Source organism: Xiphias gladius, chromosome 24, assembly GCF_016859285.1.
Source record: "Xiphias gladius isolate SHS-SW01 ecotype Sanya breed wild chromosome 24, ASM1685928v1, whole genome shotgun sequence".
Lineage (NCBI taxonomy): Eukaryota > Metazoa > Chordata > Actinopteri > Istiophoriformes > Xiphiidae > Xiphias > Xiphias gladius.
In genome coordinates this window covers 2835240-2857996 of record NC_053423.1, presented here as the reverse complement: position 1 = coordinate 2857996, position 22757 = coordinate 2835240, and the positions used below count along the sequence as shown (strand labels likewise).

The 22757-nt window shown below is 38.0% G+C and overlaps 1 protein-coding gene across 1 annotated transcript; it reads left to right on the top strand.

Moving 5' to 3' along the window:
- Positions 1-4975: 4975 nt before the first annotated feature.
- On the top strand, positions 4976-19980 carry meox2b (mesenchyme homeobox 2b). The gene is made up of 3 exons (XM_040122077.1): positions 4976-5805; positions 10626-10798; positions 19286-19980. The coding sequence occupies exons 1-3, from the start codon at positions 5319-5321 to the stop codon at positions 19511-19513; spliced, it is 888 nt and encodes a 295-aa protein (XP_039978011.1). The 5' UTR covers positions 4976-5318; the 3' UTR covers positions 19514-19980.
- The last annotated feature ends 2777 nt before the right edge of the window (positions 19981-22757 follow it).

Below are 22757 nucleotides of genomic sequence, written 5' to 3'. Positions count from 1 at the left end.
ATAGTGTACCATCCTCTGAAACTGACATGTATTTACTTTGTTGAAAATGCAGGGTAAAGAAAATAAAAGAAATCTGAAGTTATGAGGATAAAATCAAAATATTTTGAGAAAAAAAGTTGTAATGTCATGGGAATGACGATGTAATTTCAAGAAAGAGTTGAAATTCGATGGAAAATTGTCATAATATTTTTTAAAACAATGTTATAATTTATGAGAACAAGTGCTGATATTTTGAGATAATGTATTTTTTAATGTTTTTTATTTTATTTATTTATTTTTTTGCAAAAATGGTCCAAGATAAAGATGTAATTTTAAAGAAAAGTCACAGTATTTCAAAACTGAAGTCATAATTTTACAACTGAAACTTGTAAACTTCAATATTTTGAGGACAGTCACAATATAGTGAGCATACTGTAAAGTCACAGTATCACAGAAAAAGTTTGTTGTATTTCAGTCAATATGGTCATTGACTGGAGGACGAATGCAATTTAATATGAAAAGATGGTATATTTCAAGAATAAAGTTGTGATTTTACAAGAAAAAGTCATGATATTATGAGAATAAAGGCAGCACTATGAGAAAAAGGTTGATATATTTCAAATCTTTTTATGTTGTGATCGGACAATTCGATCACGAGTGTATTGTTTTACTGGATTTCATTAATAAAATTCCTCGTCAATGAGGATCAGTTTCCTTCAGAGTAATGGGAGTAAAGCAGCAGCTGATCGGAGGAACAGGGCAGCAGCTAAATGTATCTGAAAGTGTTATTTTTGATGATAATAATAAGCTCACTCGACTCGAAATAAAGTGAGAAATATTGTGCTGAGCTTCTGCACCACAACAAAGAAGTCAGCAGTTTGTAACTGATAAAAGAGACTAAAAGACTATGTTAAGCTTCATAAACCATACATAGGCTTCTGAAAACTTATTTCAACTTATTCCACAATAAATCAGCTACAGGAAGCTGCAGATTCTAATGTAACAGAAATCACTCTAAACATTTTATTGATATTCCTGTTTTCTTTTTTTACACTCAGCAACTGTATTAGAGCATCCAAAGTGCACTCTACAGATTTTCAAAAAATTAACTGCCAGAATGGATCTTTCTTCCTGCTGCTGTTGGACTGTACAACCAGCACTGTTCCCAACAACCCACCAGGCACTCCACGAACACCAACGGACATATGTGCAATACTACACTTAATGTGCAATATTATTCTATGTAAACAACACGCAATATTCTACCTCACATAAATATACTGATGATGGAAATATTTTTTTTCTCTTTAAACTATGCTGGATACCTACCTCGTCTTTATCCTGCTGCTGTTGTAATGATGCAAATTTCCCCCCGTGGGATTAATAAAGATCGTATTATCTTATCCTCTGTTATCTTAAAGTGTTAGCTTTACTATTGTATTTTATTGATCCAAGTCATGGAACATGGAACACTTTGTGACCGAAGAGGTTCTTGGGTCACCTAGAAACACTATTGTCAACTCTAGATTATCTCAGTAAGTACATGTATTTCCCAGTACAATACAGAGGCACTGTACAAAGGAATAGTTTGACATTTTGGGAAATAACTTTATCCTCTGTATTTCAAAGTGTGTGGCATTCAGATAGGTATCAATCAAATGTCTGTGTGTTAAGTACAGAGTTGGAGTCAGGACGTGATTAGCCTAGCTTAGCATTAAGACTGGAAGCAAGGGGGAACAGCTGGTCTGATTCTATCCAAATTTCAGAAATACATCTACCAACACCTCTACAGCTCACTGATTAACAAATTGTATCTTTTTTGTTTAATCTGTTGTAAATTTGAAATTTCTGCTTTCATAATCCCTCATAAATTGAATCACACTCCACTGTTTAAGTGACGTCAACCACAGTTAAAGTAAAAAAAAAAAGGGGGAAAAAAGGAAAAAAGAAAAAAAAATCTGCGGTCTAGTGTTTCAGCACACATACACAGCACACACACAAACAGCCTGAAGTGAACTCACCTGAGGAAAACTTTCTCCCCTGTGGGAGCTGTCAAATTAGAGGTGAGATATTATTGGAGCCTTGGGGTGCTGACATACAAGGAGTGAGGAGAAACACATCCACCTCGGAAGGCCCAGGTGAGCCGCTGCTCAGCTGCATTAAACTGAAACCATATGAGCATCAATACGCTCCATGGGCCCATGCTGAAGTATTACTTTACACAGCTACTAATTATCCTAATTTGTTAGGTAAACACAGTGTTTTTGCTGCAGGACCTTAAACAGGACCACCGAATGTGGTGCATGAGTAGTCCAGGTCTGAGTAAGCCCCAAACCACACTGCTGCAGCTTTATGTCGGTTTGTTGGAGCATTTTCCATCAGAATTAATCTCATTTCCTCCCTCCTTGCACGGCTTCATGTGTGGTTTATCTGCTGGTGTCATTTCAGGTTTAAAGCAGAACTCACAGATATCAATACTTCCTCCTAAGGCATGCAGATGTGTATTTAAGGCTCCTGGAGATGCTGGACAAGCAGGAGCAGGGAGAGTTTAACAGTGTACCAGAGCTCACTGATCAACCTGCTTTTTCACCTATCAGTAGAACAAAAATTTCCCTTTTTTGCATGTCATTATTATTTAAAAGTGTTGTTTCGAACACTTTCCTGTCATGTCTGTGCTGAAAGTCTTGAGAGTTCATCATATTTATTTGTGGGACATTTTATGTATAGTAATATATGATTAGAACCTCGTATTCAAAAAAATTATTCAGAGGGCATAAAATGGTTTTGTTGAAAAAAAAAAATACCCTGGTTAAAAATGGGTTCAGTCAGTTCAGTTGCTTTCAGTTTTCACTGCTGTCTGCCACAGGGCTCTGCTGAAGTCACACATAGTCAAATCCTACAAAAGTAAAAAAGTAATTCACTGGGTTTGAGTGCTATAATTACATTTTAAGATGCATTAATGTATTTATTTGACCAAAGTGTTTGCAATCTTGTGACTTCTTAATGTTTTTCTGGTACTTTTATTTTACTGTTTGATTTCTTTTTTTTAAACTACTTTTATGGGGTTACCTATTGCTCTGGGAAATGGTGCCATGCTAAATCAACCTAATTCACTACTTACACTTTGGGGCAACAGAAACAAACACAACGCTGACATTTTATCACCTTTTTTGGCAAATGTTTTGCCAAAAAGTTGACGATATACTCGTCCAGCAGACAGACCCACATTTTCATTCATTTGGAGTCTAAAAGAAGCTAAACAGTTCTGCGTAACTGATGAGAGATGTCTCAAGTCAAATCAAGTCTTCAGGGTGACAAGCCTCAATCCAGGGTGACAAGGCTTGAATCAAGTCAAGTTTTTAGGGAGCCAACATTCAAGTCAAGGCCGGTCTTTAGTGAGAAATCTGTCAAGTAAATTCATTGGGGAGACAAGTCTAAGATCAAGTTGACTCTTTAGGATGAAGAGTCTCAAGTCAAGATAGTTCTGTAGGAAGACAAGTTTTGAGTAAAGTTGGAAAGTTTCAAGTCAAGACTTTAAGTAGACAAGGTGAGTCTATAATTAGTCAAGTCTCCCCACAGTCAATCAAGTCCTTTTTTCAAATCTTTAGAGTTACAAGTGAGGCAGTTTAGGCTTTAGTGTCTTGCCCAGGGACAATTCGGCATGATCTGCGATCAGTGGACAACCTGCTCTAGCACCTGAGCCACAGCCACCGCTGTCATTAGAGAGACAAGTCAGGAATCAAGTTGAATCTTTGGGCAGCAAGGTCTCAGGTCACATTGAGTTTTAACTGAGTCAAGTTGCGTAGCAGTCAGGTCGACAGCAATGATCGAAAAACATTGGAGTTGGACCTCACAAAGTCACATTAGCTCATTTTATCACTAAAATAAGTATAAAGTATTTTATCACTGTTACTGTACTTGCAATGATTTCACCAAATTCAACAACTGAAGTAAATATTATTTAAATATTATATGACTTTTAAGGTGGCAATCTGGAAGATTTCAGTCCTGTTTGACTTGGCGACACTTGTAGTTACTGGTGGTTAACAGCAAATGCAGAATTCTGGGGGCAACAAAAAAAAATATTGTCATTTCAATAAAGAAGTCAGGCAATGTTGGCCTTTTTCCATCATTCTGTGAGCAACCGTGATCTGATTTTATGATGCACATGGTAAGAGTCTGCAAACAGCAGGGCACAGTGAAAGGAGCTGGTTACCTTGCTGAGCAGTTGGAGTTGTGTAGCCTGTTGCCCGCAGCTCTACATCTAACAGCTCGCTGTGGCTGCTCCTTCTTCTTCCATTGCTCCCTGTGGTATTTCAAACTGATCCGCTGCCCAAAAATGCCCCAAATGACCGTTTTTTTTGTAGATGCATTTTTGACGAACGACAGTGGTAAGTTCTGAGCTCTCTGACAAACACAATGCACTTCCTGAGACTTCATAATTAAAGTCAACTTGTCTTTCGCCAGTTAAATACTTTTAATGTGAAGCTGCAGCAGTAGGAAATGTTCCGTTTGCATTAGCAATAACTAAATATCGCCACTGATGCCCAGTTCCTAATACTGCAAATATATAAATATTGCAACACTTTCATCAGTGGGACAATCACCATTGTCTCGATAGATAGTGACTTAACATACATTTATTTAAATGAAAATCTTCAAGATTTCCACTTTAACGTACATCCTACCATCTACAGAATAACAGGTCATGAAAACACAGTTCTCTGGCTCTGCATCCAAAAATCAACAGCTGATGCAGCTCTGTTCCTGTGTCAGCAGGGTCTAACAAGACAGCTCCAAAATAAATTGCCTACTTTTCCTGAGGCAGTGCTATAGAAATGGTTCAGGCTTATTGTGCATTGCATTTGGACGATGATCACATGCATGTGGTCAGTAGCAGGCAGCCAATGACCCCGCCTACATCTCAGGTTACACCCTATATATAACTTGCCCCTCTTCCTCCTCTCTCTCCCTCCCTCTCCAGCACAACTTCCCTGGATTCTCCCTCTCCTTCCACACTGGTCCTGGCGTTCTCCACTGTCATCCGAGACCCTCCTCAGCCTCTCAGTGTTTACCTACCATCTGCCTGGCAACCGTCTGCATGCTCCGGATTACCAGAGGCCTATTCTTTCAACGCCACCATCTCCACCTTCCTGCAACTTGCTTTCTTTTGGAATTAGGGGGGTCTGGAAGTCTGAACTGAGAAGGGCTGCAGAGGAGAGCTGGGTCTTAGGCTGCCCACATCCCTCATTCTTTCTCTTCTCTTCTTGCTTGTTGTTTAGAGAATTTTTGTCTGAATCTGACAGGCAGGATTGGGGGTTTGGAGGACACCCCAAACCATGGATCACTCTCTGTTTGGTTGTCTACGTAGCCCTCATGCCGCGGCCCAGGGTCTACACCCTGCCATGACCCAATCACCGCTGACCCTGCACGGCAGGAGTGACCACGTCTCCTACCTGGATCTACCCAGCTCCTCGCCTCCCTGTGGCTATCCCGGAGGAGACGACAATGGGGTGTTTGGCGGTGCAGCCCACCAAGGCCACCTGCTCCAGCAGCAGCACCCCCTCCATCCTCAGCACCCACCCAGCTGGCCTGTCCCCCCGCCGATGCTCTCGCCAAACATTCGGAACAATGTATGCCTACCACTGCTCGAGGCCACGGCCCCGGAACTGTGCTCAGAGGGCCCAAACCTGCATGGCACCAACCCCGGTTTGGGCAGTGGTGACCCCACAGGGGTGTCATGTGTTTCTGGGGAGTATGGCCGGCAGAGTCTGTCTTCAGAGGACCCAGTCAGAAGGAACAGTAAGGGCAAGAATGATAGCTCGGGTAAGATGAGGAAGTCCACAAGGCATTTAGTTTTGAGCAGTGTCCCAACAAACTGTTTTTTAAAACAAATACAGCTCAAAGCTTAATTTTCTCTGCCGTGCACAGATATTCATTTTTTATAGAACCTGCTCCGTGAGTTAAATAAGGTTTCTGATTTTACATCCTTTGTACAAAAAACAGCTCCATTCAAATTTTCCTTTAAGAGTATTTTGCATGTCTTATGACAGTTCTTCTGCTGTTTATACAATGTCTACTGTTATATAATCTCCATCTTAAAAAGTCTTACAGCTTATTTTTTAATTCTAAACTCTTTTTTTCTTAAAACAAGAAACAATGCCAATGTGCTGAGATTGAATTAAGAATTTCCAGTACAAACTTAGTTATTAATACCAGTGTTGCAATTTCTTGATGTGTGAGGTACTTTAGTCTCTCTTCATTTCTAAAAATTTCCTGGAACAAAAGCAACTGAATTATCTCATTCCATTTTCTTGTTAGAAAAGTAAAGACTCGATAGCTGAATTTGTGTCCAACCTTGGATGTCTTGTTTAGCAATGAATTGTTGTAGACTGTTTTTAAAGCGAATTACTGATAGTGACTGGAGTGCGCAAGCAACATTTATTTAATATTATAAAGTCAAGCTACTGTCATTAAATATTCAGACAAGTATTTTTCTGACCATCTCTTGAACTATAAATTGTGATACTGATGATGATGAAGAAACATTATACAAACAAAAATTTCATTTTGTGGCAATTCTGGTTACATTTTTCAAGTCAGTTTAAAATATGTATATCACCAAAAGCTTTAATCCTAAATTTGATTCCATTGTAATCACTGGCAACTAAATATACCTAACTAAATATATAATAAGATTTTTACAACATTAACGAATGTTAGACTTAAATGTGATCGTATGCCTTAAACAATACAATTATTTGATATTTTCTTCACGTATTACAGGATAATGTTGTTTTATTTTGAATCTATCCTAACCTCCCTTTTAAAAATCTTTTCTTTTTAAATTGATAAATTGATCATAATAATATTAATTTAGTGCTCCAATTATTTACTGTATAATAAAGAAAAAAAGGTGCATAATATGCCGGGAATGTTTACTTGCTAAATCTTTTGAAGTGTAATTTGTAGTGATGATCTCCCAGAAAAAATCTGGCCATTTGGCCTCTACATTGCTAACATTTGCATACAAATTTCAGATAGAAAAATTTCAATAATGCAAGTCAGTGCACATGACTTATACAATAACTTATAGCAACAGACAAACGATGCCAAGCAAGGAATTGGAAAAATCATGTTTTTCCAGTGGTTATTTTATAATGATGAAGATTGCAGTAGACTATATTTATGAGGTGTTTGTCCCCATGAGCTGACCTGCCTTTCTGGCGGCTGGGCTAGAGAAGAGCTTGCTAGGCTTTGCACAAGGAGCCCATTAGGTATACATTAACATGCAGATGGGGGTCACAGGAAATGTGTCTGAAACTGGCTAAAAAAATTAAAAGTAACTTGGGTGGGTTGAATCATCATCTGTATGGGATCTATTTAGAAATAAAATGCAACAGAAATAAAAATATATATATGCCATTTTCAAACTGAGATGACAGATTAGATTAAGAAACCCTGGTTTTACCAGTTAATTCAAAACAAAAACATAACAAAAAAACAAAAGAACAAAACAAAACAAAAAAAACCCATTCTGAATAAGATTAATATAAAATTATTAAGCATCTGTAACTGAATTAACACATTCAAGGCTGTAGCCAGGATTTTAAAAATGCTGAGGTTGTGAGACCAAGTCACCCCATCACTCTCTAGAAAAAGGTTTGACAAGACACAAAAAAAGCCTCTAAAAACTTTGACTGTATGGTTTTACCAGAACTTTTTTTAAATTTATTTTTTTATAACAGATCTAAAATATACTGGAATGTAGAATATATTTTAATATAGCGCTTTTAAGAAACTCTTAAGAAGAAGCTTTTAAAATGCTTAGAAAAAAATGTAAATTAGACTTGTGACAGCTGAGCTGTTCATCGGCTGATGAAGCTACTTTGATCAAAGATGAAGAAAAGCTACATTTTGTAGCTTTTCTTGTGCTGAAACTATTTTCTTAAAATACTGGCATGAGTTTATTAAACATCCACCACCATCCAAGTGTTTTTAATTGTAAAATATGTAACCCCTCGCGGTTGTTAAAATCCCTGAAGTGCAGGTCATTTATCAGAAGCATAAAAACGTAACTTCCAGGCATAAATTTGAAAGTAATACATCTGCACACATGCTTCGCATGAATGGTAAAAGGACACAAAAGAGCACATCATCTCAAGGATGTATCCACAAGATTTCACTCTGCTGACGAGCAGCTGAGAGAGAGTGCCAAGCTGAGAACTTTCCGATTACCCCGTCATGATGTCCCAGCCAGGACAGAGGGAGCTTTGACTGACAGATTGAAGACTTCGAAAGGATATGCTAAAGCTGCCAGCAGACTAACCCAAATCCAATTTCCTAACTCTAACTTCATTGGCACTTACAGAAACCACAGCTCTTTATTCTTTTTTCTGGTCTTAATGTTTTTAAAAAGGTCTAGCGATGATGAAATATGCACAGTTATAGGTCCATAGTTCTGCAAAGAGTGTGGAGTGGAGGGTAAAGCTGAAAAAGATGAACTCATTATTCATCAACTGCACTGATTTTAACTGTCAGAGTCGTTAAAAACACTAACCCGGTTAAATGTAAAGACTAAAAAATGTATTAATTAATTAATGGACTGAATTGAATAACATGACAAAAACAAAAACTAGGATGTAATTCTAATTAATGTCTGGTGTCTGTCAAACGTTAGACAGTGTCTCTTTCTTGGCATTGTGTGGTTTGTCAGCACATCTGACATTTACACAACTAATGAAACGTCAGTTGGACTGATGCACTGCGGACTTGAGAAATTATCATTCAGTGTTTTTTGTCACTATGAAGGAAGTCCTATGTATATGCCAATAAAAGTCCTATGTATATGCCAATAAAAGACACCACAATATATAGTTTTAAGGAATAATTCCAGTTTATTCCAAATTGGCTGTTACATTATACTATCATTCGTATCAGTAAAAATAATAAGATCATACTCATCAAGTTGATTGCTGAGATTTCACAACTCTGCTGCCAGAAAAGAACAATTATGTTAGATGATTCCCTACAACCTGAATTACGACCATTGCTACTGTTTCTTTCTACAGTATCTGCATGCTCTGACGATGGCATGGGTAAGCTTGAGGAAAGATTGTGGTTATGGAAAATAAATAATGGTTAAGGTATGGTTAATTTTAGGCAACTCAAACACTTAAGGTTAGGGAAAAACTGTGATTACAGTTAAAAGAAACACAAATATTAAAGGTACCCTGTGGAATTTTCACCACCACTTGGGCTTGGTTTTAATGAGTGGATCCCTGTTTTGTTTGTGTCTTGTGCACAAGCAAGCACAGGCACATTTCTGCCAGTGGTTTCACACTGTTCTACTGATCAATAGGTGGTGGTAATGCATCAAGAAAAGCAGCAATGGGCCACCAAAAGGCAGGAAGAAAAAAACTGCTAGCTAGAAAACATAGATATAAACTCTTTTAAATTACTTTTATTATACACTTTACTGTACTTTTAAAATATACTGTCCCATGCTTTGGCATTGGTGGCGCTTCTTTGGGTGTGTTTTGGTCTATACCGGACGCAGTCTTCACACAACCTTGACAAACTGTATATTGTTTCAAAGCTCCAACTCTCCTGATTCTGCCTGTGCAAAAAGCAGATAGAATCACAGGTTCCCCATATCACTGCAACTGCTGTTGACATAGAATTGGTTCAAACTTGTGGCTATGGCTCCAAAGTGTTTTCCACACAGAAGGTACTACTACAGGCCTTTTATTCCCTTTTTTGGTGAGGCACAAAAACATTTGCATTTGTACATTTTGTACTTTGTTTCAGTATCTCTTACCAAAGATACATTTTAAAGAGTTAGCTTTTAGACGAAACCAGGATTATGGCTGTAATCAGGAGGGTTGAAGTTTTTCCAAAATTCTTTCTTTGCAACTGTTTTGAGGAAGTAAATGCTTTCAATCCATTTGTTAGACCTCAAGGATACATACAATGCTTTTGGTTAAGAAACACAGAATGTAAACAGAATTTTGTTAAGAAGAAAACTCCACAAACTTTTTGTGTTTCTTTTCCTGTTGTACTTTATTGTATTGGTTTAACAGTGTTCTCGGGTCACAGTACTTACAGTAGTTTGTTAAAGTACAGTTATATCATAAACAATCAAATTATGCTCAAAACTGCAAAAAATATATCCAAGTTGTAATAAACAGGAATAATCCTGTACTGTATATTTCCTTTGAAAAGGCTTTGCATCTTTAGAAATGTTTAATTTGTACTATAGTTGCTTAAAATTAGAGCATTAATCTTAAACAATAGTGTGACTAAATAGTTGTGGTTTTCACTGACTATAAAATACATGCTGAATGGAGCTACCTGGGAGCAAGCTCCCTGCTTGGCTTAAAAAGCCTACTACAGTATGCAACAACACTGTCTTTGCAATAAAAAGTGATTGGCATTCCAAAACCTTGCTTTCATTTTTTTTTTTTTTTTTTTTTAGACGGGCCCCTGCAATTTATTTATGCCCCCATTCCCATTTTTTTTCAACCCCCCTTTTTTTGTTCTTTCTCCACCTCCCAATTTTTTTCATTCCCCCCTTTTTTGTTCTTTCTCCCCCTCTGTTTTGGAGACTCAGCTGTGGCTGGAAAATGTTCTGTTTTTCATTTCAGAGTCCCAAGACAGGAGTTATAAGTCAGATGTGAACGGCAAACCCAGGAAGGAGCGCACAGCCTTCACCAAAGAACAGATCCGGGAACTGGAGTCCGAGTTTGCACACCACAACTATTTGACCAGACTGAGACGCTACGAAATAGCTGTCAACCTCGACCTCACGGAACGACAAGTACGGTACCTGCTGAATGACTGTAAATCACTGTGAGGATATTGGAGGAGGAAACAGGAGCAGCAAAATAAATAGCTATCAAAATCATACCAGCTAATGTGCTCCAAGTCATGAAATACAATTAAAGTGGGATTAAATGAGCCATGACTTTTATTAACATGCTTTGGCAACCATTAGGTATTTCAACAAAATCAACAGGTCTCTCTGACAAACACCTGAGTCATAGTTTGACACTGGAGAATTATAAGATGGCTTTTTTAAGCAGATATCCAAAAGAAATGTCTGAGGATCTAATAAATCACCACTGTAATATTGCTGTCAGGCTTTATCTTGAGAAAAAGGATTTTAAAATTTTAGTCTTCATAGATAAAATATGCTATGATGCTGTTTAGTAGTAGAGAGGGAAAAGAAAGACTTTTGTTTACTTCGTGAGAATCATAGTATCTGATAAACCTGAAAGTTGACCATTAAACATTTAAGTAAAAATGGAATAATATCAAATGCAGTAGTATAGTTTTTGATCAATTAATCTCTTCAAGGGGCAGATCTTCATTCTTGAAAATTGCTGTCTTACCCAGGGAAGACCGAGGGAAATGATTAATATCAGTTTCCTCTCTGTGTGTCTATTACAAACATGGACTGGGAGGTGTTTAGTTTAGCACAAGGACAGGGAGCAGAGGGAAACTGTCAGCCTGACGCCATCGAAAGTTACAAACAATTGCCCTTGCAAGAATCTGAAAGCTGTGCTTTTTACACATTGTATTCATCTGGGGGAAATAGAAATGTAAAAGAAACAGTATATAGATTTCACAGCGTTTCTTAACCAACAACTACTGTGCAATGTGTGAACATTATCGTAAGTCTATACGAAACCAAACCAAGGAGGCTTGGGGATATGCTAGTGATTAGCTCGCTTGCTAACAAGATCCAAGATAGAGCTAGGCTGGCAGTTTATGTCCAGGCTTTGTCTTAAGCAAGGCTAAACATGTCCTGGACATATCTCTCTAGTGAACACATAGATTGATAACAATCTGCTCATCTGACTCTGGGTAAATCAGCAAACAAGTGTATATCCTGAACACAGGGACTGTTTGTTGGAAGGCCCTGCACACCCACACAGGTTTTCTTTTTCAGTAATTCTTGATTAATCAGACTTCTGCTCAGGTTAAAGCAGGTGGGAATTAGGCTGGGAATTACTTAGGCTCACCAAAATTCATGAAGCAGTAAAGATCACAAAGACGTAAGTCGTACTGTCCGCCAGTGCAGTACAATCGACAGACAGGTAATGGGAGATGTCAGCGAAGCACACATCCACACAGTCCTGTGGGTAGGCGGATGTCAATGTTCACTAGAGGTGCACACAGTTGAAATGACCTTACATCACTAATCATCATTTTTTGCTGTTATCCCACATTTTTTTTATTTGTGCATATAAAAGGTTCAAGCCAAAATTAGCATATGGGACATTTCTTGATTGAGAGATTGAGGCGTGCGGTGTGTAATGTAAAAAAAAAGAGAAAACTTAGAAAACTTTTTGGAAAATGTGATTATTCGTTTACATTCAGAGAGTGAGATGAAAGCTGGGGGAAACACCTCTTGTAGCTCTGTCCAAATTTCAAAAATACACCTACTAGCACTTCTAAAGATCATTACTAAACAAGTTGTATCTCGTTTGTTTAATCTAATTTTACGCATGTAAAAATGACAATTTGTGGTTCTAGGGCAAGTTAAAGAGGAACTACTCACTAATTTTTTTTTTTTTTTGGCGCTATACAGAGAATCACATACACTTAGTCGGCAGTTTATTAGGTACATCTAGCTAAAACAGCCTAATACAACAGTCCTGCAAGAAACTCTACCGTCACAAAGGTTACACTGTTCAGTTTTTGTTGCAACTGTTTTTGGGGTGTGTTTATTATACTGTATGATCATTTGGGAGGATTTAGTTTGTGCTGCTGTTGAATTGTACTGCATTAGACAGCAGGGTGTTTCTGTTATTTAGCCCACCCTCACTGATAAACACGCCACAACATTAAAACCAGTTATCGGTTTTAATGTTTGGGCTGAATGGTGTATATTTACAGTATACAGTGTATTTCGGGAAGTACTCAGACCCCCTCAATTTTTTCACATTTTATTATGTTGCAGCATTATGCTAAATTTATAAAAAAAATCCTTCATCACTCTACACTCAATACTCCATAATGTCAAAGTGAAATTGAGATTTCTTTGCAAATTTATAAATAAGGAAAAACTGAAATATCACATTCAAATAAGTAAATGGTCTGCACTTATATAGCGGTTTTCTAGTCTTATCGACCACTCAAAGCACTTTACGCTACTGTCACGCTACTGAGCTCCAGAAATCCTGTGTGGAGATGGGAGAAACTTTCAGAAGATGGTGTAATAGGGGTGTTCAAAATAATAGTAAGACCTGTTAACAGTACAAAATTCTACAGCATCGGAGACTACATACTCCGAAATAATCATATAGTTCAATCATCACCTCTCTGAAACAGTTTCAATAAAGACTGAACATTATAAACTTTAACATTATAAACTATAAGGAGGATTTATTGCAGGACTGCTGTATTGGACTGCATTAGTTTTAGCTGGGTGGACCTAATCAACAGACAACTGAGTCTTGATTTTTGTTGGCATATGATTTTGATGCAGGTGATTTTTCGAACAAAATTCCTATTGTGTGAATTTTGGGCTTTTCTGCTCTGTTTTGAAAGTTTGGTTCAACCTAATCTCTAGCCCTTCCCTAACCGTGACAAAGTAGGCAAAGTATATTTCATTAGTTGACCTCCCCGACTGCTCCGCTGGACAATGGCTTCTCATGGCTGGTTAGATCTGATTACCACCTCAGTGTCTCTGTCCTCACTCCTCTGTTGCATTTGTTAAATATGCTGGGAGAAAGAGTTTTCAGTAAAATTTTGAGGATGCAGTTCCCTTTAAGTGCTGGGACAATTTTTTGGACAGAGTCTCTGGACTTAAACAGCAAGCATTGCTCCGGACAGAGTAGGGCTTGCTGTTTCCCCCGGTTTTCAGTCTTTATGCTAATCTAGGTTAACTATGTTGTAACTCCAGGAAACACAGACTTGAGACCAATATCAGTCTGAACATCTCCATCCATAGGTCCTTATACATTTCAAAAAAGAGTAAAATCATAGATTTAGTAATAATTACTCTAATTTTCTACATTTTCGAAGAGGCTCATCAAGCACAACAACACTCATCACTCTGTAGATGAAGACAGTTGATATAAGGCTTCAATTAAAAAACTGTAAAGATTTCACAGTAGAAATAAACCCCCAGTATTTTGACATTAGCAAATGGTTGGACATACTAATGCTCTGAGGTGAATCGATTCTCTGAAATGTGTGCTGCTCTCAGTGTCAGTGGAGTGTGTCTGCTGCGTGTCACAGTCCAGATGGTTTTCTTAATGTTCACAAAGAAACATTTGTCTGAAATTATCGGTGCTATCGATGTAGACACCGGCACAGGATGCTGCTGTTCATTTTGGGGTTAAAAGTGTTTGGAAACAGTTGTGTGGGGACAGTCATTGTGAAAACTGCTGCAGGGTATTTCTGGTAAGTAGAAGGAATACTGTATGTATCATCTGCATTTCAGGATGCAAAGTTGGCATAGTGAGGTACTATTGCATAGATGAGATATTACTGTTTAGCATGTAGGGAACTGATTCTAGATTTAATCACCATAATTGCATCGCTGTAGATTATCTTTTGAATTCTAAGGACTTGAACAATCGTAAGGTGAACCCTGAGCAGGCTATGATGCTTTAATGAAAACGTTATGAGCTGAAACAATAGGAATGTATAAACTATTGTTCCTCTGAATAGCACCTCAGTTCACTTTATTGAACGGGCCGTACCAGTGTTTTAGCATTGTGTAAAGAGTGTACTCTTGCTACTTCACTTGTTAAATAGGTTCTCAAGAAAACTTGCTGAGTTATATTTTACATTGGGCACAAAATTATGCTGACCATTTTCCAAAGCGTTCCACATTATTTTGGATTTTTTTTATGTCTTTGTCCCATCCTCCAAGGAACCATTGGTTTCCATTAATTTGTGTATGTTATGAAAATATGTCGTAGAGGTGTAATGGTACACAGAATCGATGGTTTGGTACATACCTTGGTTTTGGAGTCGTCGTTTAATACATTTTTCATGCAGCAGTGGAGGCACATAAGATAAAATATTGACACTTATTTTAAAAAATATAAACATTAAACAGTGGCTCACTGGCCATAATTCTTACTGTAAAGATTACATGCCTCAAATGTCTGCTTGTGCCCAATAAAAAATACTTTGTTATTACAAAGAACTCTAAAAGGAAAATGTAGTGTATTTATAATAAGCCTAAGTCAACAATTAGAGTCAGTCACAGTCAGTTCAGTTAGGTAGCCTAGGCAATGGTTAATTCCTGGATAACCCAACTTGTGCTCATTTATACAAGGCAGTGGATAATTCCTGAAGAAGTGAAGCTTTTGCTTGTTTATAAAAGGCAGGCTCAACACACTGACTGATACACAGAGCCATTACAGTGAGGATCAGACCCTGTAATAGAAACATTTGCGTGTCTCTGTCACAAATGGTTAGCATGTTTAATGAACTTCTTTTAATTGCAAGTATTGACATGTCATAGAATGACAGCCACAGACGTAATAAAAACATGACTGATGCATTCCATTCTGGCATGCAAGTTTCAGGGTCCTGGTAATGTGTATGCTGGCTCACTGGCTTTGCTTGCGGGGACACTTAAATGGAACAGAGCCATCTTTAATGCCATCGGTTACACCTGTGCTTTTCCTGCTATGACAAATCAAAATCTCCGCCATGAAAAAGGACTATTGTGTTTCCAGAAGTTCAACATTGTCAGACCAACAGATTTGTCGCAGTTGAATGAAAATCCGTGGCTGCCTGTAAAGTGGGAAAACCCATCCAAATCCTAAAACAGTGGGGTATATTTTGCTCAACAGAAATTTAGTAAAGTATACTATAGTTGTTTTGTAGTAAAGCATACAAAACACTACTAGGGTTGTTTATTGAAATGTGGAAATATAGTGTATCCATGGTGTCTCAACTACTGCGTCATGTCATTATTCAGCCTGGCTGGATTTGTACAAAAGAATCTTAAGTAAAGCTTTAGCTTAAGATTTTAACACTTCCAATGTGCGGGGAAGATTTGCTTACAGTTTCTTGGAAGGAGGAAATGTCTGTTACAGCATGCATAAATCTTTAGTACTCTACTTTACATTACCCTGCAAATGTTTTTGTATAGGTCTGAAGACATTCCAACACTTCTGTCCAACAACAACCCCACAGTCTCACCACCCCCACAAGTACAGTGCATTCGGAGGTCTGTTGGCTAGAACTAATTTGTGTTTTGGCTCAGGCAGCAGCCAGGACAACTCACCCAGGATTTAAGTCTTCCTGTCTGGAGCCCAGTCCCTCAACGCTCCCCCTCACATTGGCTGCTTCTCTAAACGTCTTCAATAGTCGTCCAATAAATCTGTGCAGGAGAGTGTTGATTCTGGATTCTGAGACTCTTTAACATCTCTTAACGCACCTATAAATCGTGATTAAATTGGCAGGAGTGCTTAGCATCAAATACCAATACCTATATCTCAATATAGCCTTTCATGATCAAAAATTAAAGCTGCACAAATCAATATTTTTTACATGAACAATGGATCACATGGTGTGATTTTGAAACGGATCGCTCATAGTGATGAACCCACAGAGGATAATCAGCCACTCTGCAGACTGTTTGATGTAGATATACAGTTGGTGGAGCTAGTTCTCTAGTGGGGTGCCGTTGAACCGCTGGAGAGGAAGAGAACACAACAAGAATTAAAATTACAAAAGCACCAGTTAAACCTCAAACAAATGAAAATAAATGAAGAAAACATGCTGGAAATATGACATTTCTGTTTTTTTCATGTATTAATGTGAGGGAGGTTACAGTCTCCTCATTGCTCCACACAGATCTGATGTGAGTCTTGTCAGTGGAATGCCTAGTGATGTTAAAAAACAGACTTCTTGTATGTAATCATTTATTCACTGTTATCATTGCACTTTGTCATGTAATTATTAATACACAAACTTTTATACTCCATCCAAGTGTAAAAACTTTAGTGTGACTTTTTTCTAATTCCCAGTGTTTTCACTCAGGAATTTTGATGTAGGAATTGTGCATAAAAAAAGGTCGAAAACACTTTGATGCCCCCTAACAACACACACACACACACACACACACACACACACACACACACACACACACACACACACACACACACACGTACTGTATAGACAGCAGCCTATTACTGTTGATCAATGGGCATCTGCACTCTGATTAGCTAGCTTTCTAATCATGTTGTGAAAATTTGATTTTATCATTTGCTCTCTATTACTTTATGATATTTATTTATTCTATTACATCAGTTACAGGCCACTGTAAAGTGAGCTGATACCTGGCGATGCTGCTCCTACAGATGCATGCCTAGATGCATTTTAACAACTTTAACCTACAGCACATATGGGTTTGTGTGTCATCACCGAGCTGTTTATGAGAAAATAAGCTGAACATACAAGTGTTTACTTTGAAAACTTAACTCTCAGTGACTGAGTGGCAGGCAGCACTATCTAAAATAAATCTAAGCCCACTGTGAGAGCAAGTTGCCCCAGGGGTTGAAATGGATATGTGCAGACTGGTGGTGTGAGCAGGAGGGAGGGTTTACGGGGGCTGGGGGCAGTGAAAGAGTCAGAAGAGGGCTGGGGATGTGTCTCATTGGTCGGGATTGGATGTCCCCATTTTCGGCAGCAGTTTATTCATCACTATGAGAGAGAGATGCAATACTATATAATTTGTGGAGTCAGGGAAAGGAGGCAGGAGTGTGAGCCAGTGGGCCTCTGTGATTAATGCATTAGCACATACTTTGTATATATATATCTATATATCTTGATATAGATATATAGATATATATATAGCTTGTGGAGTCAACCAATAAGTTAACTCCAGTCCTGACTTTGTCGCCCTTTCCAGCTTTATGCAAAATCATCGTAATTCTTCTGAGATCTTACTTTTTGGGAGGCATGATGCACGTCAGCATATGCTTGTTGTGAACAGCAAACTCAGAAATGTTTTTCCAAGTTGCTGTAACCCACACCTCAAATCTTGTTTCATAAATTGGACTCCTGACTCCTGCCTCCAGGCAGCTCTTGTGGATGTCATTAGCCACTGGGCTCACGTACTCTGTCCAACCCGCAATGTGGATGTTTGAATGATCTATTCAGTATGGAGAAGAACAATACAGTGATTTGTGTGTTATTAGTTCATATAGTTTATTCATAATTGTAACTTCACACCATGTCAAGACTGTCCTCCTCTACAAGAACAACCCCATAGGTTGTCTGTGCAAGCAGCTTTTTACAGCCCATAGTTTATTAATTGTTAGGCGACCTCTCGCAGCCTTAGCAATTCTGACGGGGTCAAAGGAGGAAGTCAGGTGATGTAGTATAAAGAGCGACAAAATCTGCACTGGGACGAGATCTGGGCGAATGGATGGATTGACACAACAGAGGACTTTGACACAGGAGACCGCTGTCTGTTTTCTTTCTGAAACCAGTAGTTATCATTTTTTCTTTTAACCATGACTGTTCCTTAACCTTAACTGTGTGTTCATTATTCTAACCATGATGTCGAACGTCCTCTAACCTTAACAGAGTACTTATTTTAACCCAAACAATTATGTTTCCTTAAACCTAACCTAGTTTTTCTGCCTAAACCAAACCAAACCGTGACCGTTCCATAAGCTAACTAATTATGCTGATTCAAATAGTACAATTTGCACTTCATGGATAGGTTCATATTTTTTCAAGTCAATCAACACAACACTTATGTGACCACATGTATGTTGAAAGAGGTGGTGTTTGTTATCATCCCTCTCATAAGGTACCAGCAAAATCCACAGTCCTCGTTCTGTCTAAAAATGAATTCTAGAGTTCAGCTGAAGTTAATATGAGGCATCAGCAGTCTGGGTTTTTTTCCAAGGTTAGTCTTTTACATAGAAGTTTCACCCTTTGTGTTTCACTGGACAGTGTTTCTTTGCTGAGTGGCAGGGAGATACATCCTGGTAGTCGCATTAGTTGCCGGGACACAGCAGCTGCCATAAACCTACAAGCAACTGCCAGGAAGAAGATTCAGCTAACTCAGACTGCTGATGCCCGTATCTGTTACAGTGTAACAGATACATCCTATGAAGGAATTAAATGGTAGAGAGAGGACAAATGATTACAGCAACTAAAAATTCCCACTTTTTAATGCAGCTATGGAGTATTGTATTAAAAAAAGACTATATATAAAACACATTTGTCCACAGTGTAATTTGTGGACCTGCTGGTTTGCACTCCAGAATATGAAGAAAGCACAACAATCACATCTCACTATGTTTCCTCACAGGTGAAGGTGTGGTTTCAGAACAGGAGGATGAAGTGGAAGCGTGTGAAGGGAGGCCAGCAGGGGGCAGCAGCACGGGAGAAAGAACTGGTGAATGTAAAAAAGGGGAGGATACTGCCATCAGAGTTTTCAGGGGTAGTAGGACTTCAGTGCTTGGCCAGTCCGCCAAGGCTGGCAACCGAGGAGGACAGTCACGACAGCGACCAGAGCTCAGAGCACCCTCACTTATGACCTTCCTTTGGTCTTCCGTCTCCTAAGGCAAGTGTTATTGGACAGGACAGAAACACAGGAAACAATAGTGAGATGTGTAAAAACCACATGTATACAGCTTGCTGTGAGCAAAACCTCCCAGCAGACAATACAATGAGACTGTGAGAACATTCCAGAAATGATTTACATTGATGAAAGGGCTTGGATTTTGCCCCGTTGATGATTTGCTTCAGTCAAATTCTACTGTAATTCTTTGAACAGTCAGTACGAAAATGTTTATGTTGTGTGTAACTGAACTGTACGGAAGCCCCGAGAGGCAAGTGAGAAGAAAAAAATTCTGGTGATCCATTTTCTGAGTCTGAAATTAAATTGTTTTTTTCTCCTGTGTTTATGACTTATGAACATGAGAAAAAAAAAAAGGTCTAAAGTTCTTTTTTTTTGTTTGGCCAGGTGAATAAATAAGTTGCCACTTGAAAAAAGAATTTTGCCAGGGTCATTTTTCTAAGTTACTGTTTTTCATCTGTTTAAAAATGTGAATTTATTATTATTATAATTAATATGAATATTATTATTATTACTATTTGTCAGGATCATTTTTTTTCAAGATCAAGTTTTTTTTATTTTATTTTCAGCTGTGAAAGCAGCTGTGAATGCTGGAAAAAAAGCTTTGGCAGGTGAATATTTTTTTAAGTCAAAAAATAAAATTGGATTCAAACTGCAGTCTCCTGGGTGAAATTCCTGTATTTGACCAATTTGTCCAGCACAAACTGCTAGATATGTGCACTTTTTTGCTATCTATACTCCCTCACCAGACTTCATAAAGCCTTTCTGACGGAAAGCCTTAGCCGATTATAATACATTTCTAGCATAAAGAAAGACATGACTACATCACTTGCCAACAAACAATATATGTACCTTGTGTTTAGCGTGCATGTAGAAATTAAAAACCACCTGGAAGAAAACATCAATGCTTTTATGCCTGTTTAGACTAGGGTAGAGGTGCACTTCAGCCTCTTGTGGCCAAAATGATTATTACAATAACAAACACTTGGACAAAACCTTTTTTTTCCAACTGTTTTCACAGATGAAAAAAAGGTAACTTAGAAAAATGAGCCAAGTAAAACTTGTTTTTCACCTGGCAAATTTTCTTTTCATCTACTTTCAGAGATGAAAAAAAAAAAAGGAACTGTAGAAAGATTATCCTGGTAAAACCTTTTTTCCACATGTATTTAAGTCATAAATACAGGAGAGAAAACAATTTAGATCAGAGTTAGAAAATGCATCACCAGGAATTTTTTTTTCCTTACTTGCCTCTCTGGGCTTCTGTAGAACTGAAATTATGCTTTTGAACTTCAATAATTTATAGAAGAATGTCCCAAGACTATAACCACTTTAAACCCGAACTTCTCTAGTTATTTTTTGCATTGTAAAATACAGTATGTGTTTATCCTCATGTTTTGCATTGTGTTCCCTCTGAAAGTTTACATGCCTTTTACTTGCAAAAATCTGGATTTCCAAATTAAATAAAACAGACAAATCCAAATAATGGCTCGGTGGCGATTTCTTGGCATGTATACATGCCTCTGGTCAAGGCAGGCAACTGCCTCCGGCCCCTAACATATTACAATGTTTTCATATAAAACATATAAAATTGTGTCACTGTTCTAACTCATATGTACCCTGCAATATTTTACAAAATGCCTCCAGAGCACTCTGTTTATAATTAACTCCCTGTGCACTACAGAACATTGTCCTCCTATAAAATACAACCCCATGATCAACTGTGCAAGCGGCTTATTGCGACCCATAGGTACGTTTTTGTTAGGTGACCTCTAGTGGCCATAGCATTATGACGGGAGCAAAGGAGGAAGTGAGGTGATGCAGTATATACAGTGAGAAAATCTGCATTAGGAGGAGGTTGGAGCGTGAAACCGATAGTCAACATTGTTTGTTTTATCCATGACATTCCACAACCTTGACAGCATTTATTATTGTAACCACGATGACAAAGCTCATCTAACTTTAAGAGAGTAGTTATTTAACCCCAACACGATCTTTTCCCTAAATCTAACCAAGTAGTGTTTGCTCCTAAAGCTAACCACACCATGACCATTCCACAACCTTAATTGTGTTTATTATTGTTATTATGACGACGAAGGTCTGGTTTGCCAGCCGCTGATATTGCTCTATGGATCATATCCGAGGGGTAGGGACAAATGAACTACAGTGTATGGTTGTTTCGGTCGGAAGGTTTGTTGAAGAAAAGAATTCACTTTAAAACTCCTTTGTTGTTGCCCCCCTGAAACAACTAGAAGGACCAGACTTACAAAAGTGTTCCTGCTGCATCAACTCACTTTAGATGATGGGAATTTGGGCATGAATCCCTTTCCCCCCCTGACCCTCATGAAAACAGTAAGACAGACAATGATGATAATATAAGAAAAGAAAACTGCATGCACGACAGAAAAGGAAGAGGCAACTAACTGCCTATAAGAAAAGATAATAAATTCAGAAGGGAGGAAGAGCAGCAACATGTCCCAGTGCTGAAGAAGTATTTACATCCTTAAAGTAGCAATACTGCAATATTACTAGAAATGCAGAATAACAAGTCATAGGCCTGCATTCAAGGTTTTAGTTGTGTGATTTTATACCTGTATTATTATAATAACAGAGGCATTAACATATAAGTAGCATTGTAAAGTTAACTTTATACTTTTAATTCAAACTACTTACATTTTGTATCTAATGTCCTTGTGCAAATGAAGTGGAATAGAAATATAAAGGACATAAAAATGATAATACTCAAGTAGAGTTCCTCATTTGAATAAATTAATTTAGTTACTGGTCACTGGCTGAGGAGAGCAGAGGAGAAGCAGAGGAAAATCATGGTACTGTAAATGATTGCAACCATGAAAATGGTGAAAAGTAAACAAGAACATTTTCTCAAGCATTATGTTCAAATACAGATATGATGTTGTTCCTGTACTTAAATATTTCCATTTAATGAAGCTTCACTCCACTCCTGTTCTGCTACAAGGGACCAGGAACTTGTTACTTTGCAGGTTTAGATTTTACACACAAAATATCTATATGATCAAGAAAACTTGCATTAGAGAAATTATGTTTTTCTTTTTGTGTCGTCTACAGTATATGAGTGTGCATTCTACTTCACTGAGTGGTGTCTTGGTTATGAAAGCTGCAGCCTCTAACTTGTAAAAGCAGCTGGTGATTTGCTCACTTGAATCAGCTCAGGCCTTCAGCTGCT

Excerpts from the sequence above, each read along its gene's own strand:
- meox2b (XM_040122077.1), top strand. The coding sequence starts at position 5,319 with ATGGATCACTCTCTGTTTGGTTGTCTACGTAGCCCTCATGCCGCGGCC. Across the intron at positions 5,806-10,625 it reads GGGCAAGAATGATAGCTCGG|AGTCCCAAGACAGGAGTTAT; the intron begins GTAAGATGAGGA and ends TTTTCATTTCAG. Across the intron at positions 10,799-19,285 it reads TCGACCTCACGGAACGACAA|GTGAAGGTGTGGTTTCAGAA; the intron begins GTACGGTACCTG and ends GTTTCCTCACAG.